The following is a 20937-nucleotide window of genomic DNA, read 5'->3' on the forward strand; positions in this document are numbered from 1 at the left end:
GGGGGTGGGTGGGTGGGTCTTTTTTGAGGTTGGTGGGCGTGAGACGATACAATGCACCACCTCCCTCCCTTCCCCCGTGAGTCCTGGGAAGTCGTTAGAGCGGGCTGAGTTTGAAGCGTCAACAAAGTTCTCGCGAGTGGCCGCTGCTACTGCTGCTGCTACTGCTGCTGCTACTACTGCTGCTGCTGCTACTGCTGCTGTTACTGCTGCTGCTACTGCTGCTGTTGTTGTTGTTGTTGTGAGCGGTCGGACTGACGATCTCCTCCCGGTACAAGTGAGTTGTCTAACGCGCCCACACACACACAGAGACGTGGCACGTACCTTTCGCACGATAGGATTTGTAAGTTTTGAAGGTAAAAAATGCGAGGATGCGTCTCACGGACCCGGTGTGCTGTGCGTTGTGCGCGTGTGAGGAGCGTGCGGAGCGTCGTGCTGACCACCCATCCCCTCGTGTGCCGCAGTGCCGGCATCCGCAGGTGCTGCTCGCTAACAGCACTTGCCCCGACAGTCTGTGAGAGGCTACACGGGGGATCTTTGTCTTTGTCTCATTCATAGGCGCTGCTGCTGCTACTTGCTAACAGCACTTGCCCCGACAGCCTGTTAGAGGCTACACGGGGGATCTTTGGCTTTGTCTCCTTCATAGGTGCTGCTGCTACTCGCTACTAACAGCACTTGCCCCGACAGCCTGTTAGAGGCTACACGGGGGATCTTTGTCTTTGTTTCCTTCATAGGTGCTGCTGCTGCTACTTGCTAACAGCACTTGCCCCGACAGCCTGTTAGAGGCTACACGGGGGATCTTTGTTTCCTTCATAGGCGCTGCTGCTACTCGCTAACAGCACTTGCCACGACAGTCTGTTAGAGGCTACACGGGGGATCTTTGGACTCTGCATGTTGTGTGGGGAGCGGTGGTGCAGCGGTTAGCGCTGCGCCGCGCTGCGAGCCCGGCAACATGCCAGTGGCGATTATCTGAATCGGTCCTAGGGCCTCCCTCCCCTAGATCGACTCGGCCTCAAATGAGTACGTGGTGCGGTGTGTCGTAAACATCGTCACTGGGGGAGACAAAGGCGGCCGGGCGTGGTGCTGGCCACCCACCTCCTCGTGTGCCACAGTGCCGGCCTTCATAGGTTGCTACTCGCTAACAGCACTTGCCCCGACAGTCTGTTGAGGGCTATACGGGGGATCTTTGTCTTTGTGTGTGCGTGAGAGAGAGAGATTTGTAGAACTTTATTTGTAGAACTTTATCAACACTCAGTGTTGTGCCTCGCGTCTTACAATCTCGTGGGCACCTCGGTAGCAACATCGACACGCTCAGTACCCTCACCATCAGCTGGTTCGCGATATCGCCTGGTGCACAGGAGGTCGTGGGTTCACTCCTGACCCAGACGCCTGCTGCTGTATGTGTGGAGTCTGCGTGTCTCTCTCTGTGGTGAGATGTTAACTACCTCGCCTGGTGTACAGGAGGTCGTGGGTTCGATCTTGACCCTGACACCTGCTGCTGTATATGTGGAGTCTGCGTGTCTCTCTCCCCGTGGTCGCGTGGATGTTGTTCCGGGTCCTCTGGGTATTTCCCCTCCACGTTTAGAATCGTGTTGCATGTGTGACTGCGCACATGCAGCCAACCGCGCCGATCGGAGGGGTGGGGGAAGGACGACACGAAACACACAACATCCGTTCTTAAGAAATACACTTCTTAATCTAGACTTGAAAAGTGTGTGGCAACAGTTGAGAGTGTTTGGCTGCTGATATCATTTTCCACATGACGACGACAATCCACGACGTTGAGCTGTCAGTTGTGATGGACGCGTGGCTTCTGACAAAGAGTTGTGACTACGTAGCGCAGTGGGGGGCCGCCTTACCTGGTAACATAAAATAAAATATTTGATCTTCTTGGTTCTTTCGGTAAAGTCACGTAGAAGGGAAATAATAAAATAATAAAAATATAAAACAATAAAAATTCTCACGACGTTTCGACTGCAACACAAGCAATCGTCATCAGGTGTGAAATCCACAGCAAGAAAATTTGAAAAAAGTGGCGGTTTTCCACACCTGATGATGATTGCTTGTTTTGCAGTCGAAACGTCGTGAGCATTTGTATTGTTTTATATTTGTATTATTTTATTATTTCCCTTCTACGTGACTTTACCGAAAGAACCAAGAATATGAATCCCTGCAGTCACGAAAGCTTTAAATCGAAATTTTAAATAGTTGATAGTTTTCTGGGTTATGATAACTCATTGAACGTGGCCAACCGATTCGCACGGTCGGATACGTACAGTGCGAAAGAAGTTCAACGTACGTACATTGAGAAGACACGAGATGGTTTTGCAAGAGGCAATCTGAGTTTGGTGGTGGGGGGGGGGCGGGGTCTGCCCCCCCAACAGAACCCCGACTCCCACTTTGTAAGCGCTTAGTCTAATTAGTAATATTTAAAAAATACTTTTTTAAAAACACGCTTTCATGAAATGTACCGTACTAGTAATGGAAGAACGCCACAACTCCAGGAAGTGGCCCCGAGGCTTGCCATAAGAGGCCGTGGTGATTTACAGCCAACGTCAGTTGAGCGTGGACTATTAGACCCAAGCCGAAACATAACATATACAAAAGAATGTTTTAAAAATATATAATTTTATTTTTTAATGATAGAGTATAGTATTGTCATCAGTATGACATAAGTATACCAAGTTTGCAGTCGATGCCACATTGGGAAGTGGCTTAAAATTGAGTTACAAGATTTGAGAATATGACAACGACAAACAGACACAGTGAGTTCAACAAAAGCGTCTCCTAATAAGTGAAAGCTCATGGTCCACCCTAAACCTCATCCACTGCACACACCGTGGGGCAATGAAGACCCTCTCCACAACAGTGGTGGTGGTGCAGACTGTGGTCATGCAGAACAGACCGTCGTTAACAACAACAACGACCACAACGATGACATCGACAACAACATGCACAAATATAGTAATAGGTTTTTACCCTTTCAACTGGTACAAAAAACTGACACCTTTATACAAGGCATCATGTTTGCAATAACCACAACACAAGCAGTCAAAATGCAAACAAAAATAAACAACTCTGATGATGATAATGATATGCACTGTCCTTGAAGTTGATTGGTCCACACCCGAGACAGCTTTTCTTAGAGCCTAGTCTCCATTGGTGTTGGACCAGATGACGCCAAAAGGCGCACAACTCAAAGACAGCGCACTATCAGAGTATTGAGAGCTCGGGGTAAAGCATTTACACTATGAGACATCTCCTTTACCAGTGGCAAAATATAGTAGTAGGTTTTTACCCTTTCAACTGGTACAAAAACTGACACCTTTATACAATTTCGATTTAAAGCTTTCGTGACTGCAGGGATTTATCTTTTTGGTCCTTTCGGTAAAGTCACGTAGAAGGGAAGTAATAAAATAATAAAAATAAAACATAATAAAATACAATTCTCACGACGTTTCGGCCACAACGCAAGCAGCCGTCCTCAGGTGTCGCCTCGACAGACCTGGTTTCACCTGAGGACGGCTGCTTGCGTTGTGGCCGAAACGTCGTGAGAATTATTTTATTATGTTTTATTTGTATTATTTTATTACCTTTATACAACAAGGCAACATCCACAAACACAAAGGAGACGTCCGTCTTCTTAGGTTTTTTCGGTAAAGTCACGTAGGTAAAACATTAAAATTAATAAAAGTAAAATAAAATAAAAAATCACGACGTTTCGGAGGCAACACAAGCCTCCGTCTTCAGGTGGAACCGTCACAGCCACGACAGCTGTATCAAGCAAATGAGAGATTGCAAGAGCTACCACTCCGTTTATATAATGGTTGGAGAGGGGAGGAAGGCGCAAGTGCAGCACACTTTTCATTCATATGGTAAGGTGAGGCTTAAGAGGGTGAGCCTTTGTTATGGAGAGGTACGGTTTGTGACTCAACCTAAATAAGATGCATTACAATTCCTTATAAGGGAAACAAGCACTAACTGATTATTAATGTAGCATAATCACAATAGAACACATTCCAAATGATTACTAATCTACAACTCGCATCGTAACAATAGCCTTATTACTAATCAAGTATATAATTACAATAACCCCCCCTCAAATCTTTGCACCTGACGAGTTAATGAGTTAATGATGACGTCACCCTGCAGCTGCTGCTCTATATAAGAACGGGAGACAGAGCAGAGCATCACCATTCTGGCGAATTGCCCGATGATGCTGGATGCAATTACCAGCGAAACGTCGTACTACTCAAATTGTAAATGTTGTGGTTTCACGCTTCAACACACCGGTGGGCTAAAGCAGTGAACTATCTTGTCTTTTGTCAACGTGACACTTTTTTTACTGATTGGCCGTGTCGGGTGGTGGAGGGTTACGACACATTTATAAATAACGCGATCTAAACCCAAAAATCGTTGATTATGAACAATATTGGTCGCGAAAGCCTACGTGTTAAACTGGCCTACAGAGACGACGTCCGTCGTCTCTGACTCCGTCTCTGACACCGCCACTCCGTCGCTGCCCCTGCCGTGGCCGCTACCGGCCACGTGGCTTTCAGATTGTGGAGTCGTCGCTTAGCGTGCGACTGCCACACGAGGCGATGACGAAGCGACACTTTGGTACCAACACGGTGCTGGTGGAGGTGGTGGTGGGGGCTGTGTGTGGTGGTGGAGGTGGTGGGGGCTGTGTGTGGTGGTGGTGAAGGTGCTGGTGGGGGCTGTGTGTGGTGGTGGTGGTGGTGGTGCTGGAGGTGGGGGCTGTGTGTGGTGGTGGTGCTGGTGGAGGTGGGGGCTGTGTGTGGTGGTGGTGGTGCTGGTGGGGGCTGTGTGTGGTGGTGGTGGTGGAGGTGGTGGGGGCTGTGTGTGGTGGTGGTGGTGGTGCTGGTGGGGGCTGTGTGTGGTGGTGGTGGTGGTGCTGATGGGGGCTGTGTGTGGTGGTGGTGGTGGTGCTGGTGGGGGCTGTGTGTGGTGGTGGTGCTGGTGGAGGTGGGGGCTGTGTGTGGTGGTGGTGGTGCTGGTGGGGGCTGTGTGTGGTGGTGGTGGGGGCTGTGTGTGGTGGTGGTGGTGGTGCTGGTGGGGGCTGTGGTGGTGGTGGTGGTGGTGGTGGTGGGGGCTGTGTGTGGTGGTGGTGGTGGTGCTGGTGGGGGCTGTGGTGGTGGTGGTGGTGGTGCTGGTGGGGGCTGTGTGTGGTGGTGGTGCTGGTGGGGGCTGTGTGTGGTGGTGCTGGCGGTGGCGGTGGTGGTGGTGCTGGTGTCACGCAGGCGGGCGGCTGTTTGGTGGCGACCGCAGGAGATGGCGAGGCCCGCCAAGGAGAAGTACTCCCTCGTGGGGAACGAGGAGGAGGAGGACGAGGTTGGAGGTGGAGGAGGTGGAGGAGGTGGTGGAGGTGGAGGCGGTGGAGGTGGAGGAGGTGGAGGTTGCTCCGATTGCGAGGTGGCGCTTCCAGGGGGCGAGGCGTGCGCCGGCGAGCCGCCTGGCCCGGGGGAGAAATGCAGGTGAGGGGGGGTGGGGGTGGTGGGGGGTGGTGGGGGTGGTGGGGGGTAGTGGGGGGTGGTGGGGGGAGGTGAGGGGGGGTGAGGGTGGTGGTGGGTGGTGGGGGTGGTGGGGGGTAGTGGGGGGTGGTGGGGGGTGGTGGGGGTGGTGGTGGGTGGTGGGGGTGGTGGGGGGTAGTGGGGGGTGGTTGGGGGTAGTGGGGGGTGGTGGGGGTGGTGAGGGGGTAGTGGGGATGGTGGGGTCTTTGGGGGGGCGGGGGGTGGGGGGGTATTGGGGGGGTGGGGCACTGCAGTGACGGCGTTGGGAATTCGTAAAATTGAGCAACTCAGCAAAATCGCGTACCTGTGTGTGTGTACCTGTGTGTGTGTGTACCTGTGTGTGTGTACCTGTGTGTGTGTGTACCTGTGTGTGTGTACCTGTGTGTGTGTGTACCTGTGTGTGTGTGTACCTGTGTGTGTGTACCTGTGTGTGTGTGTACCTGTGTGTGTACCTGTGTGTGTGTGTGTAAGTGTGTGTGTACCTGTGTGTGTGTGTAAGTGTGTGTACCTGTATGTGTGGTAAGTGTGTGTGTAGCTGTGTGTGCAGGTGTGTGTGCCTGTGTGTGTGTAAGTGTGTGTGTACCTGTGTGTGTGTGTAAGTGTGTGTACCTGTGTGTGTGTGTAAGTGTGTGTACCTGTGTGTGTGTGTAAGTGTGTGTACCTGTGTGTGTGTGTAAGTGTGTGTACCTGTGTGTGTGAACCTGTGTGTGTGTGTAAGTGTGTGTACCTGTGTGTGTGAACCTGTGTGTGTGTGTAAGTGTGTGTACCTGTGTGTGTGTACCTGTGTGTGTGTGTACCTGTATGTGTGTACCTATGTGTGGTAAGTGTGTGTGTAGCTGTGTGTGCAGGTGTGTGTGCCTGTGTGTGTACCTGTGTGTGTAAGTGTGTGTGTGTAAGTGTGTGTGTACCTGTGTGTGTGTGTAAGTGTGTGTACCTGTGTGTGTACCTGTGTGTGTAAGTGTGTGTGTGTAAGTGTGTGTGTACCTGTGTGTGTGTGTAAGTGTGTGCCTGTGTGTGTACCTGTGTGTGTAAGTGTGTGTGTGTAAGTGTGTGTGTACCTGTGTGTGTGTGTAAGTGTGTGTACCTGTGTGTGTGTACCTGTGTGTGTGTGTAAGTGTGTGAACCTGTGTGTGTGTACCTGTGTGTGTAAGTGTGTGTACCTGTGTGTGTGTACCTGTGTGTGTGTGTAAGTGTGTGAACCTGTGTGTGTGTACCTGTGTGTGTAAGTGTGTGTGTGTAAGTGTGTGTGTACCTGTGTGTGTGTGTAAGTGTGTGAACCTGTGTGTGTGTACCTGTGTGTGTAAGTGTGTGTGTGTAAGTGTGTGTGTACCTGTGTGTGTGTGTAAGTGTGTGTACCTGTGTGTGTGTACCTGTGTGTGTAAGTGTGTGCCGTAGTGTAGTGGTTAGCGCTACGCTGCGCTACGAACCTGGCGACCCGGGTTCGATTCCCGCTCACGGCCGATACCCAGTGACGGTTACATGAACCGGTCCTGGGCCTCCCCGAGGTCGACTCAGCCTCAAATCAGTACCTGGTGCGGTGCGTAGTAAGCATCGCCACTGGGGAGACAAAGGCGGTCGGGCGTGGTGCTGGCCACCCGCCCCCTCGTGTGCCGTGCCGGCCTTCATAGGTGCTGCTGCTACTCGCTAACAGCACTTGCCCCGACAGTCTGTTAAGAGGCTACACGGGGGATCTTTGTCTTGTTCTTAGTCCGTGCGCGCGCACGCTTGGTGCAGCATTACATAGAGTCTCGTAGAGATGCATGGAGACTCATAGAGACCCACAGAGACCCATACAGACACATAGAGACCAATAGAGACCCATAGAGATACACGGACCTACACAGATACTTATAGAGACCCAAGCAGATCCATAGAATATGTAGAGACTCATAGAGACCCACGGGGACTCATAGAGATACATCGACTCATTGAGACCCATAGAGATACACAGAGACTTAGAGACCCATAGAGATACATAGACCCATAGAGACCCATAGAGATACATAGAGACTCATAGATACACACAGAAACTCATAGAGACCCATGGAGACCCATAGAGACACACAGAGACTCATAGAGACTCATAAAGATACATAGAGACTCATACAGACCCACAGAGACACACGGAGACTCATAGAGATACATGGACTCATAGAGACCCATAGAGATACATAGAGACCCATAGAGACACACAGAGACTCATAGAGACCCATGGAGACCCATAGAGACACACAGAGACTCATAGAGACTCATAGAGATACATAGAGACTCATACAGACCCACAGAGACACACGGAGACTCATAGAGATACATGGACTCATAGAGACCCATAGAGATACATAGAGATACACAGAGACTTAGAGACCCATAGAGATACATAGAGATACATAGACCCATAGAGACCCATAGAGATACATAGAGACTCATACAGACCCACAGAGACTCACAGAGACCCATGGAGACCCATAGAGACCCATAGAGACACATAGAGATATACAGAGACTTAGAGACCCATAGAGACACATAGAGACTCATAGAGACCCATGGAGACCCATAGAGACACACAGAGACCCACAGAGACTCACAGAGACTCATGGAGACCCATGGAGACAGGTAGACGTCTCGTCTTCTCCCCTGCGCAGGCCCCACGGGTGTCGGGGCGGCTGCTGCGGTGGCAGCGGTGGGCCTGGCTGGGCCTGCGTGGCCCTGCAGCTGTCAGAGACTCATAGAGACCCATAGAGACCCGTAGAGACACACAGAGACACATAGAGACCCATAGAGACTCATAGAGAATCATAGAGACCCATAGAGATACATAGAGACTCATAGAGACCCACACAGACTCATAAAGACTCATAGAGATACACAGAGACTCACAGAGACCCATGGAGATGTCTCGTCTTCTCCCCTGTGCAGGCCCCACGGCTGTCGGAGTGGCTGCGGCGGTGGGCCTGGCTGGGCCTGCGTGGCCCTGCAGCTGTCGGCGGTGCTGGCCGTGGCGGCCGCCCTCGCCGCCTCGCACCTCGTGCTGCGCCACGAGGTCGAGAGACTCCACGAGGCGCAGAGCGACGCACACTACGAGCGAGGTCGGTGGGGGGGGGGGGGGGTGCGGGGGGGGTGGTAGTGGTGGTGGTGGTGGTGGGGGTGGTGGTGGTGGTGGTGGGGGGGTGGGGGGGGTAGGGGTGGTGGGGGTGGTGGTGGTGGTGGTGGGGGTGGTGGTGGTGGTGGTGGGGGGGTGGGGGGGGGTAGGGGTGGTGGGGGTGGTGGGGGTGGTGGTGGTGGTGGTGGGGGGGTGGGGGGGGTAGGGGTGGTGGGGGTGGTGGTGGTGGTGGTGGGGGTGGTGGTGGTGGTGGTGGTGGGGGGTGGGGGGGGTGGTGGTGGTGGTGGGGGGTGGTGGTGGTGGTGGTGGGGGGTGGGGGGGGGTGGTGGTGGTGGTGGGGGTGGTGGGGGTGGTGATAACGATGTGGACGGTTGCTCGCCGGCCACGTGTTGAGACGTCACTGACCCCGCGTCGTGACGTCGCCGGCCACGTGTTGTGACGTCACCGGCCGCGCGTTCGATCGCTTGGCTCGGTGGCTGTGGTGGTGGCGCTGGCCGCGATCTCCGCCGCTCACTCCCCAGCGCCTCTCTGCCCCCGGCCCCGTCGCTCCGTCCGTGACGCCGCTTTTGTTGAACTTGGCAGCGCGCCCTGAGGGCCGGGAGGGCGCGCTGCCAACGCGACACTCTATAAATAGCGGCAGCAACATTCGTGCGACAGCGGCGACGCGGCCCCAGGCCGCCGTCCTCGAAGCGTGGACCGCGTTGTGACGTCGTTGGCCACGCGTTGTGACGTCACCGGCCACGTGTCGTGATGTCGTTGGCCACGTGTTGTGACGTCACCGGCCACGTGTCGTGACGTTCGATCGCTTGGCACGGTGGGGGTGGCTGTGGTGGCGGTGGTGCCTCGTGAACAGAGGTCGTAACCGGGTACCCGATACCCGTACCCTACCCGATACCCGGCTACCCGTACCCGGCCGGGTACGGGTACCCGTTTGCGACCCTGGTGCGGCCGGGTACGGGTAGACCGTGAGTCACTGGTGAGTAACCGTTTGTCACTCATTTCCCAACGTCTTGTCTCTTCTCACAATTCAAGTTCCTAGAATCAACCCACCCGCGCCTGCAACGTGGCTTCATCCCAGAGGTCGCAATCGGGTACCCGATACCCGTACCCTACCCGATACCCGCCCGGGTACGGGTACGGCCGGGTACGGGTACAGGTACCCGTTTGCGACCCTGGTGTGGCCGGGTACGGGTACGGGTAAGGAATCAAAACTCGTTTGCGACCTCTGCTCGTGAAGGCCGCAGCTGCTGGGCAGTTGGAGGCAGTCGCCCCTCCGACGCGAACGGAGGGCGGGGGCAGCGACGCTGCTCTCACAACAACGGGCGGAGCGCCGGGCGGATAAAACGCAGCAAGTCGGCACAGTAGGAGGGTACAGCTGGTGGTAGCATCTGCCGGTCATCTCAGTCAGCCAACTCGCGCGGCACCCGCTGGGTCCGTGCCGAGACCTACTCCTGTCGGCGGCTAGAGACCTTCGGCACATCAGGTGAAGGCCTCAACGTGCACCTGGCCTGGCACAGGCGCCGTGGTGACGTCACCGGCCACTTCGTGGGCGAACGTTTGGTGGTGGCTTAGTGGGCGGTGGTGGCATTGGTCGTGATGTGTGCGGTGGCACCTCATGGTTCATCGTTCGTTTACTCATTCGTTCATTTACTCATTCGTTTCCTCATTCGTTCGTTTACTCATTCGTTCGTTTACTCGTTCGTTCGTTTACTCGTTCCTTCGTTTACTCATTCGCTCGCTTATTCGTTCGTTCGATAATAATTATTAAATGAACGTGTCGGTCAAAACCACCTTGGACCGCGGTGTGAACCTCGCCGCGAGGGAGACAAAGGCGGTCGGGCGCTGCTGATCCTCGCCAACAGCACTTGCCCCAGCCGTCTGCTAAGGCTACACGGGCGAGCTTTGTCTTTGGCGTGTGTGTGTCATGTGTGTGTGGGGAGCGGTGGTGTAGCGGTTAGCGCGCTGCGCTATGAACCTGGCGACCCGGGTTCGATTCCCGCTCACGGCCAACACCTGTGACGATTATCTGAACCGGTCCTGGGCCTCCCCTAGGTCGACTCAGCCTCAAATGAGTACCCGGTGCGGTGTGTAAACATCGCCACTGGGGAGACAAAGGCGGTCGGGCGTGGTGCTGGCCACCCCACCCCCTCGTGTGCCGTTCCGGCCTTCATAGGTGCTCGCTAACAGCACTTGCCCCTACAGTCTGTTAAGGCTATACGGGGGATATTTGTCTGTGTGTGTGTGTGTTGTGTGCCTCTTAACAGTGCTGATCAGTGATGGGGGCATGCTGTACGATCGAGATGAGACGCCGCTGCCGTCACTGCCACCGCCACCGCCCGGCGTGCTCAGTGCCCAGGTTCGTGCCGCCGTCACCAGCCACGACCTGTCCACTGCTGGATGAGCCCGCAAGCGCCACGGTGCGGTACACGAGTTCACCCGTGACCCGGAGTGCAACCTGGTCTCAGTCACGTCAGTCAGTCAGGCAGGCAGTCAGGCAGGCATTCAGTCAGTCAGCCAGTCACTCAGTCGGCCAGTCACTCAGTCGGCCAGTTACTCAGTCGGCCAGTCACTCAGTCGGCCAGTCACTCAGTCGGCCAGTCACTCAGTCAGTCAGCCACTCAGTCACTCAGTCAGCCACCCGTTGGTGTGTGTGTGTGGGGGGTGTGTGTGGGTTGTGTGACCTGGGGCGGTTTAACAAAATAAATAAACCCATAAGTTCATTTGCCGTTCTTGTACAACCGGATAAGCGGGCGAGTGCTGTGAGTGAGCGAGGGAATTAGCGGGCGAGAGAGTGAGTGATGGATGAAGTGAGCGAGCGAGCAAGTGATGGATAAAGTGAGTGAGTGAGTGTGAGAGCGAGTGATGGATGAAGTGAGCGAGCGAGCGAGCAAGTGATGGATGAAGTGAGTGAGTGAGTGTGAGAGCGAGTGATGGATGAAGTGAGCGAGCGAGCGAGTGATGGATGAAGTGAGCGAGCGAGCGAGCAAGTGATGGATAAAGTGAGCGAGTGTGAGAGCGAGTGATGGATGAAGTGAGCGAGTGAGTGAGTGAGTGAGTGAGAGCGAGTGATGGATGAAGTGGGTGAGCGGGCGACTGAGTGAGTGAGCGAGCGAGTGAGTGAGTGAGTGAGAGCGAGTGATGGATGAAGTGGGTGAGCGGGCGACTGAGTGAGTGAGCGTGAGAGTGAGTGATGGATGAAGTGAGCGAGAGAGCGAGCGAGTGGTGGATGAAGTGAGCGAGTGATGGATGAAGTGGGTGAGCGAGCGGGTTGGCGCGAGGTCTTTAACGTGCGGACCTTACGGTCGATAACAAAGCTGAACGTCTTGAGACACCGCAAGTCTGTGTGTGTGTAGCTGTGCGTGTGTGTGTGTAGCTGTGCGCGCGTGTAGCTGTGTGTGTGTGTGTGTAGCTGTGCGCGTGTGTAGCTGTGTGTGTGTAGCTGTGTGTGTGTGTAGCTGTGTGTGTGTAGCTGTGTGTGTGTAGCTGTGTGTGTGTAGCTGTGTGTGTGTAGCTGTGTGTGTGTAGCTGTGTGTGCGTGTGTAGCTGTGTGTGCGTGTGTAGCTGTGTGTGCGTGTGTAGCTGTGTGTGTGTGTGTGTAGCTGTGTGTGTGTGTGTAGCTGTGTGCGTGTGTGTAGCTGTGTGTGTGTGTGTAGCTGTGTGCGTGTGTGTAGCTGTGTGGCTGTGTGCGTGTGTAGCTGTGTGTGTGTGTGTGCGTGTAGCTGTGTGTGTGCGTGTAGCTGTGTGTGTGCGTGTAGCTGTGTGTGTGTGTGTGTAGCTGTGTGTGTGTGTGTGTGTAGCTGTGTGTGTGTAGCTGTGTGTGCGTGTAGCTGTGTGTGCGTGTAGCTGTGTGTGTAGCTGTGCGCGCGTGTAGCTGTGCGCGTGTGTAGCTGTGCGCGCGTGTAGCTGTGCGCGCGTGTAGCTATGCGCGCGTGTAGCTGTGCGCGCGTGTAGCTTTGCGTGTGTGTGTAGCTGTGTGTGTGTGTAGCTGTGCGCGCGTGTAGCTGTGCGCGCGTGTAGCTGTGCGTGTGTGTGTAGCTGTGCGTGTAGCTGTGTGTGCGTGTAGCTGTGTGTGCGTGTAGCTGTGTGTGTGTGTGTAGCTGTGTGTGTGTGTAGCTGTGTGTGTGTGTAGCTGTGTGTGTGTGTAGCTGTGTGCGCGTGTAGCTGTGCGCGCGTGTGTGTGTAGCTGTGTGCGTGTGTGTAGCTGTGTGCGTGTGTGTAGCTGTGTGTGTGTAGCTGTGTGTGTGTAGCTGTGTGTGTGCGTGTAGCTGTGTGTGTGCGTGTAGCTGTGTGTGTGCGTGTAGCTGTGTGTGTGCGTGTAGCTGTGTGTGTGCGTGTAGCTGTGTGTGTGTGTGTAGCTGTGTGCGCGCGTGTAGCTGTGCGCGCGTGTAACTGTGCGCGCGTGTAGCTGTGCGTGTGTGTGTAGCTGTGTGTGTGTGTAGCTGTGCGCGCGTGTAGCTGTGCGCGCGTGTAGCTGTGCGTGTGTGTGTAGCTGTGCGTGTAGCTGTGTGTGCGTGTAGCTGTGTGTGCGTGTAGCTGTGTGTGCGTGTAGCTGTGTGTGTGTGTGTAGCTGTGTGTGTGTGTAGCTGTGTGTGTGTGTAGCTGTGTGTGTGTGTAGCTGTGTGTGTGTGTAGCTGTGTGCGCGTGTAGCTGTGCGCGCGTGTAGCTGTGCGTGTGTGTGTAGCTGTGCGTGTAGCTGTGTGTGCGTGTAGCTGTGTGTGCGTGTAGCTGTGTGTGCGTGTAGCTGTGTGTGTGTGTGTAGCTGTGTGTGTGTGTAGCTGTGTGTGTGCGTGTAGCTGTGTGTGCGTGTAGCTGTGTGTGCGTGTAGCTGTGTGTGTGTGTGTAGCTGTGTGTGTGTGTGTAGCTGTGTGTGTGTGTGTAGCTGTGTGCGCGCGTGTAGCTGTGCGCGCGTGTAACTGTGCGCGCGTGTAGCTGTGCGTGTGTGTGTAGCTGTGTGTGTGTGTAGCTGTGCGCGCGTGTAGCTGTGCGCGCGTGTAGCTGTGCGTGTGTGTGTAGCTGTGCGTGTAGCTGTGTGTGCGTGTAGCTGTGTGTGCGTGTAGCTGTGTGTGCGTGTAGCTGTGTGTGTGTGTGTAGCTGTGTGTGTGTGTAGCTGTGTGTGTGTGTAGCTGTGTGTGTGTGTAGCTGTGTGTGTGTGTAGCTGTGTGCGCGTGTAGCTGTGCGCGCGTGTAGCTGTGTGTGTGTAGCTGTGTGCGTGTGTGTAGCTGTGTGCGTGTGTGTAGCTGTGTGCGTGTGTGTAGCTGCGTGTGTGTAGCTGTGTGTGTGCGTGTAGCTGTGTGTGTGTGTAGCTGTGCGCGCGTGTAGCTGTGCGCGCGTGTAGCTGTGCGCACGTGTAGCTGTGCGCGCGTGTAGCTGTGTGCGCGTGTAGCTGTGTGCGTGTGTAGCTGTGTGTGTGTAGCTGTGTGTGTGTGTAGCTGTGTGTGTGTGTAGCTGTGTGTGTGTGTAGCTGTGTGTGTGTGTAGCTGTGTGTGTGTGTAGCTGTGTGTGTGTAGCTGTGTGTGTGTGTGTAGCTGTGTGTGTGTGTGTAGCTGTGTGTGTGTGTGTGTGTAGCTGTGTGTGTGTGTGTGTGTAGCTGTGTGTGTGTAGCTGTGTGTGTGCGTGTAGCTGTGTGTGTGCGTGTAGCTGTGTGTGTGCGTGTAGCTGTGTGTGTGCGTGTAGCTGTGTGTGCGTGTAGCTGTGTGTGTGTGTGTAGCTGTGTGCGCGCGTGTAGCTGTGTGCGCGCGTGTAGCTGTGCGCGCGTGTAGCTGTGCGCGCGTGTAGCTGTGCGCGCGTGTAGCTGTGCGTGTGTGTGTAGCTGTGCGTGTGTGTAGCTGTGCGCGCGTGTAGCTGTGCGCGCGTGTAGCTGTGCGTGTGTGTGTAGCTGTGCGTGTAGCTGTGTGTGCGTGTAGCTGTGTGTGCGTGTAGCTGTGTGTGCGTGTAGCTGTGTGTGTGTGTGTAGCTGTGTGTGTGTGTAGCTGTGTGTGTGTGTAGCTGTGTGCGCGTGTAGCTGTGTGTGTGTAGCTGTGTGCGTGTGTGTAGCTGTGTGTGTGCGTGTAGCTGTGTGTGTGCGTGTAGCTGTGTGTGTGCGTGTAGCTGTGTGTGTGCGTGTAGCTGTGTGTGTGCGTGTAGCTGTGTGTGTGCGTGTAGCTGTGTGTGTGTGTAGCTGTGTGTGTGTGTAGCTGTGTGTGCGTGTAGCTGTGTGTGCGTGTAGCTGTGTGTGCGTGTAGCTGTGTGTGTGTGTGTAGCTGTGTGTGTGTGTGTAGCTGTGTGCGCGCGTAGCTGTGCGCGCGTGTAGCTGTGCGCGCGTGTAGCTGTGCGTGTGTGTGTAGCTGTGTGTGTGTGTAGCTGTGCGCGCGTGTAGCTGTGCGCGCGTGTAGCTGTGCGTGTGTGTGTAGCTGTGCGTGTAGCTGTGTGTGCGTGTAGCTGTGTGTGCGTGTAGCTGTGTGTGCGTGTAGCTGTGTGTGTGTGTGCAGCTGTGTGTGTGTGTAGCTGTGTGTGTGTGTAGCTGTGTGCGTGTGTAGCTGTGTGCGCGTGTAGCTGTGCGCGCGTGTAGCTGTGTGCGCGTGTAGCTGTGTGTGTGTGTAGCTGTGTGTGTGTAGCTGTGTGTGTGTGTAGCTGTGTGTGTGTGTAGCTGTGTGTGTGTGTAGCTGTGTGTGTGTGTAGCTGTGTGTGTGTAGCTGTGTGTGTGTAGCTGTGTGTGTGTGTGTAGCTGTGTGTGTGTGTGTAGCTGTGTGTGTGTGTGTAGCTGTGTGTGTGTGTGTAGCTGTGTGTGTAGCTGTGTGTGTGTAGCTGTGTGTGTGTAGCTGTGTGTGTGCGTGTAGCTGTGTGTGTGCGTGTAGCTGTGTGTGTGCGTGTAGCTGTGTGTGTGCGTGTAGCTGTGTGTGTGCGTGTAGCTGTGTGTGTGCGTGTAGCTGTGTGTGTGCGTGTAGCTGTGTGTGTGCGTGTAGCTGTGTGTGTGCGTGTAGCTGTGTGTGTGCGTGTAGCTGTGCGTGTGCGTGTAGCTGTGCGTGTGCGTGTAGCTGTGCGTGCGCGTGTAGCTGTGCGTGCGCGTGTAGCTGTGCGCGCGTGTAGCTGTGCGCGCGTGTAGCTGTGCGCGCGTGTAGCTGTGCGCGCGTGTAGCTGTGCGCGCGTGTAGCTGTGCGTGTGTGTGTAGCTGTGTGCGTGTGTAGCTGTGCGCGCGTGTAGCTGTGCGTGTGTGTGTAGCTGTGCGTGTGTGTGTAGCTGTGCGTGTAGCTGTGTGTGCGTGTAGCTGTGTGTGCGTGTAGCTGTGTGTGCGTGTAGCTGTGTGTGCGTGTGTAGCTGTGTGTGCGTGTGTAGCTGTGTGTGTGTGTAGCTGTGTGTGTGTGTAGCTGTGTGCGTGTGTAGCTGTGCGCGCGTGTAGCTGTGCGCGCGTGTAGCTGTGCGTGTGTGTGTAGCTGTGCGCGTGTGTAGCTGTGCGCGCGTGTAGCTGTGCGCGCGTGTAGCTGTGCGTGTGTGTGTAGCTGTGCGTGTGTGTGTAGCTGTGCGTGTAGCTGTGTGTGCGTGTAGCTGTGTGTGCGTGTAGCTGTGTGTGCGTGTGTAGCTGTGTGTGCGTGTGTAGCTGTGTGCGTGTGTAGCTGTGTGCGCGTGTAGCTGTGTGCGCGTGTAGCTGTGTGCGCGTGTAGCTGTGTGCGCGTGTAGCTGTGCGCGCGTGTAGCTGTGTGTGTGTAGCTGTGTGCGTGTGTGTAGCTGTGTGTGCGTGTAGCTGTGTGTGTGCGTGTAGCTGTGTGTGTGCGTGTAGCTGTGTGTGTGCGTGTAGCTGTGTGTGTGCGTGTAGCTGTGTGTGTGTGTGTGTAGCTGTGTGTGTGTGTAGCTGTGTGTGCGTGTAGCTGTGTGTGCGTGTAGCTGTGTGTGCGTGTAGCTGTGTGTGCGTGTAGCTGTGTGTGTGCGTGTAGCTGTGTGTGTGCGTGTAGCTGTGTGCGCGCGTGTAGCTGTGCGCGCGTGTAGCTGTGCGCGCGTGTAGCTGTGCGCGCGTGTAGCTGTGCGCGCGTGTGTAGCTGTGCGCGCGTGTAGCTGTGCGCGCGTGTAGCTGTGCGTGTGTGTGTAGCTGTGCGTGTAGCTGTGTGTGCGTGTAGCTGTGTGTGCATGTAGCTGTGTGTGCGTGTAGCTGTGTGTGTGTGTGTAGCTGTGTGTGTGTGTAGCTATGTGTGTGTGTAGCTGTGTGCGCGTGTAGCTGTGCGCGCGTGTAGCTGTGTGTGTGTAGCTGTGTGCGTGTGTGTAGCTGTGTGTGCGTGTAGCTGTGTGTGTGCGTGTAGCTGTGTGTGTGCGTGTAGCTGTGTGTGTGCGTGTAGCTGTGTGTGTGCGTGTAGCTGTGTGTGTGCGTGTAGCTGTGTGTGTGTGCGTGTAGCTGTGTGTGTGTGCGTGTAGCTGTGTGTGTGTGTAGCTGTGTGTGCGTGTAGCTGTGTGTGCGTGTAGCTGTGTGTGTGTGTGTGTAGCTGTGTGCGCGCGTGTAGCTGTGCGCGCGTGTAGCTGTGCGCGCGTGTAGCTGTGCGCGCGTGTAGCTGTGCGTGTGTGTGTAGCTGTGTGTGTGTGTAGCTGTGCGCGCGTGTAGCTGTGCGCGCGTGTAGCTGTGCGTGTGTGTGTAGCTGTGCGTGTAGCTGTGTGTGCGTGTAGCTGTGTGTGCGTGTAGCTGTGTGTGCGTGTAGCTGTGTGTGTGTAGCTGTGTGTGTGTGTAGCTGTGTGTGTGTGTAGCTGTGTGCGCGTGTAGCTGTGCGCGCGTGTAGCTGTGCGCGCGTGTAGCTGTGTGCGTGTGTAGCTGTGTGTGTGTGTAGCTGTGTGTGTGTGTAGCTGTGTGTGTGTGTAGCTGTGTGTGTGTAGCTGTGTGTGTGTGTAGCTGTGTGTGTGTGTAGCTGTGTGTGTGTGTAGCTGTGTGTGTGTGTGTAGCTGTGTGTGTGTGTAGCTGTGTGTGTGTAGCTGTGTGTGTGTGTAGCTGTGTGTGTGTGTAGCTGTGTGTGTGTGTGTGTGTAGCTGTGTGTGTGTGTAGCTGTGTGTGTGTGTGTGTGTAGCTGTGTGTGTGCGTGTAGCTGTGTGTGTGCGTGTAGCTGTGTGTGTGCGTGTAGCTGTGTGTGTGCGTGTAGCTGTGTGTGTGCGTGTAGCTGTGTGTGTGCGTGTAGCTGTGTGTGTGCGTGTAGCTGTGTGTGTGCGTGTAGCTGTGTGTGTGCGTGTAGCTGTGTGTGTGCGTGTAGCTGTGTGTGTGCGTGTAGCTGTGCGTGTGTGTAGCTGTGCGCGCGTGTAGCTGTGCGCGCGTGTAGCTGTGCGCGCGTGTAGCTGTGCGCGCGTGTAGCTGTGCGCGCGTGTAGCTGTGCGTGTGTGTGTAGCTGTGGGTGTGTGTAGCTGTGCGTGTGTGTAGCTGTGCGCGCGTGTAGCTGTGCGCGCGTGTAGCTGTGTGTGTGTGTGTAGCTGTGCGTGTGTGTAGCTGTGTGTGTGTAGCTGTGTGTGTGTAGCTGTGTGTGTGTAGCTGTGTGCGTGTAGCTGTGTGCGTGTAGCTGTGTGTGCGTGTAGCTGTGTGTGCGTGTAGCTGTGTGTGTGTGTAGCTGTGTGTGTGTGTGTAGCTGTGTGTGCGTGTAGCTGTGCGCGCGTGTAGCTGTGCGCGCGTGTAGCTGTGCGCGCGTGTAGCTGTGCGCGCGTGTAGCTGTGTGTGTGTGTGTAGCTGTGTGTGTGTGTAGCTGTGTGTGTGTGTAGCTGTGTGTGTGTGTAGCTGTGTGTGTGTGTAGCTGTGTGTGTGTAGCTGTGTGTGTGTGTAGCTGTGTGTGTGTGTGTAGCTGTGTGTGTGTGTAGCTGTGTGTGTGTGTAGCTGTGTGTGTGTGTAGCTGTGTGTGTGTGTAGCTGTGCGTGTGCGTGTAGCTGTGCGTGTGCGTGTAGCTGTGCGTGTGCGTGTAGCTGTGCGTGTGCGTGTAGCTGTGCGTGTGCGTGTAGCTGTGCGTGTGCGTGTAGCTGTGCGTGTGCGTGTAGCTGTGCGTGTGCGTGTAGCTGTGCGTGTGCGTGTAGCTGTGCGTGTGCGTGTAGCTGTGCGTGTGTTTGTTGCTGTGTGTGTGTGTAGCTGTGTGTGTGTGTAGCTGTGTGTGTGTGTAGCTGTGTGTGTGTGTAGCTGTGTGTGTGTGTAGCTGTGTGTGTGTATAGCTGTGTGTGTGTAGCTGTGTGTGTGTAGCTGTGTGTGTGTGTAGCTGTGTGTGTAGCTGTGTACGCGTGTGTGCCAGCGTGTGTACGGGAGCGGTGGTGCAGCGGTTAGCGCTACGCTGCGCTACGAGCCCGGCGACCCGAGTTCGATTCCCGCTCACGGCCACAAACACCCAGTGACGATTATCTGAACCGGTCCTGGGCCGCCTCCCCTAGGTCGACTCAGCCTCAAACGAGTACCCGTTGCGGTGTGTGGTAAACATCGCCACCGGGGAGACAAAGGCGGCCGGGCGCGGTGCCGGCCACCCACCCCCTCGTGTGCCACGGTGCCAGTAGCCTTCACAGGTGCTGCTGCTCGCTAACGGCACTTGCCCCTCCAGCCCGTGAAGGCTATGCGGGGGACCTTTGCCTGTGCCCGCGTGCGTGCAGCTGGCCAGGCTGAGCGAGGTGGTGGCGCGCCTGGAGGAGAACTCCCAGCAGGCCGCGCGGCTCGCAGAGCTGCCCGACATCGTCACCGAGATGCAGGAGGTCAGCGGCACCCCCCCCTTACCCCCCCCCCCCAGACCCCCCCCCTTACCCCCCCCCCCACCTTACTCCCCTAGCCCCCTAGCCCCCCTAGACCCCCCCCTAGACCCCCCCCTAGACCCCCCCCCCACCTTACTCCCCTAGCCCCCTAGCCCCACCCCTAGACCCCCCCCTAGACCCCCCCCCCACCTTACTCCCCTTACCCCCCTAACCCCCCTAGCCCCACCCCTAGACCCCCCCCCCACCTTACTCCCCTTACCCCCCTAGCCCCACCCCTAGACCCCCCCCACCTTACTCCCCTTACCCCCCTAGCCCCACCCCTAGACCCCCCCCACCTTACTCCCCTTACCCCCCTAGCCCCACCCCTAGACCCCCCCCACCTTACTCCCCTTACCCCCCTAGCCCCACCCCTAGACCCCCCCCCTAGACCCCCCCCCCCACCTTACTCCCCTTACCCCCCTAGCCCCACCCCTAGACCCCCCCCCCTCTAGACCCCCCCCCCCACCTTACTCCCCTTACCCCCCTAGCCCCACCCCTAGACCCCCCCCCCACCTTACTCCCCTTACCCCCCTAGCCCCACCCCTAGACCCCCCCCCTAGACCCCCCCCCCACCTTACTCCCCTTACCCCCCTAACCCCCCTAGCCCCACCCCTAGACCCCCCCCCCCACCTTACTCCCCTTACCCCCCTAGCCCCACCCCTAGACCCCCCCCACCTTACTCCCCTTACCCCCCTAGCCCCACCCCTAGACCCCCCCCCTAGACCCCCCCCCCCACCTTACTCCCCTTACCCCCCTAGCCCCACCCCTAGACCCCCCCCCTCTAGACCCCCCCCCACCTTACTCCCCTTACCCCCCTAGCCCCACCCCTAGACCCCCCCCCCCACCTTACTCCCCTTACCCCCCTAGCCCCACCCCTAGACCCCGCCCCTAGACCCCCCCCCACCTTACTCCCCTTACCCCCCTAGCCCCACCCCTAGACCCCCCCCCCACCTTACTCCCCTTACCCCCCTAGCCCCCCTAGCCCCACCCCTAGACCCCCCCTCCCTTACTCGCCACCCCCTAAACCCCTCCTAGCCCCACCCCCCCTAGCCCCCCCCCCTTACTCGCCACCCCCCCTAACCCCCCCTACCCCCCCGCCCCCCACCCCCAGTTGGTCGTAGCTCCCCAACGCCCCGGTGCAGGTGCACCGCCTTGATGACACGTGACGGTCCCGTGACGTGTTGTGACGTGTTGTGACGGTTGCGTGACGGTGCTGTGACGGTGCTGTGACGTGCTGTGCAGGAGGTGCAAACCCTCACTCTGGGCATGGACGAGATCCGCGTCCACAGCGAGGCTCTGCAGCAGCAGCTCAGCGACTTCCTCCAGCAGGCGAGCCCCGCCCCCCTTCCCCCCTCCCCCCCCTCCCCTCGTCCTCCTCTGGGATGACCGACGCACGCGCCAGCAGGCCCAGTGGCCGAGTGAGCGCCCTCCCACTGCGCTGCCGCTCCTGATGAGCTCACGGCGATAAACACCCCCTCCTCCTGTCCACCCTCCACTCGTGTCCACCCCCTCCTCGTGCCCCCCCCCCCACCCCCTCCTCGTGCCCCCTCCCCCCTCTCCTCTCCACCCCCCCCTACTCCTGTCCCCCCCCCCTCCTGTCCCCCCCCCCCCCCCCCG

The 20937-nt window shown here is 56.7% G+C and overlaps 1 protein-coding gene across 1 annotated transcript; it reads left to right on the top strand.

Annotated features, from left to right (window-relative positions):
• Positions 1-75: 75 nt before the first annotated feature.
• Positions 76-20706, top strand: LOC144739661 (uncharacterized). The gene is made up of 6 exons (XM_078622587.1): positions 76-274; positions 5287-5492; positions 8445-8614; positions 10893-10984; positions 19186-19284; positions 20563-20706. Exons 2-6 carry the CDS (start codon positions 5290-5292, stop codon positions 20704-20706), a joined length of 708 nt encoding a protein of 235 aa, XP_078478713.1. The 5' UTR covers positions 76-274; positions 5287-5289.
• The last annotated feature ends 231 nt before the right edge of the window (positions 20707-20937 follow it).

The sequence above is a fragment of the Lampetra planeri genome, unplaced genomic scaffold (genome assembly GCF_965212315.1).
Source record: "Lampetra planeri unplaced genomic scaffold, kcLamPlan1.2.h2 scaffold_164, whole genome shotgun sequence".
In the NCBI taxonomy this organism is placed as follows: Eukaryota; Metazoa; Chordata; class Hyperoartia; order Petromyzontiformes; family Petromyzontidae; genus Lampetra; species Lampetra planeri.

Coding starts and splice junctions, on each gene's coding strand:
- LOC144739661 (XM_078622587.1), top strand. CDS start 5,290: ATGGCGAGGCCCGCCAAGGAGAAGTACTCCCTCGTGGGGAACGAGGAG. Junction 10,985..19,185: donor CCGGCGTGCTCAGTGCCCAG/GTTCGTGCCGCC, acceptor GCGTGCGTGCAG/CTGGCCAGGCTGAGCGAGGT. Junction 19,285..20,562: donor TCGTCACCGAGATGCAGGAG/GTCAGCGGCACC, acceptor CGTGCTGTGCAG/GAGGTGCAAACCCTCACTCT.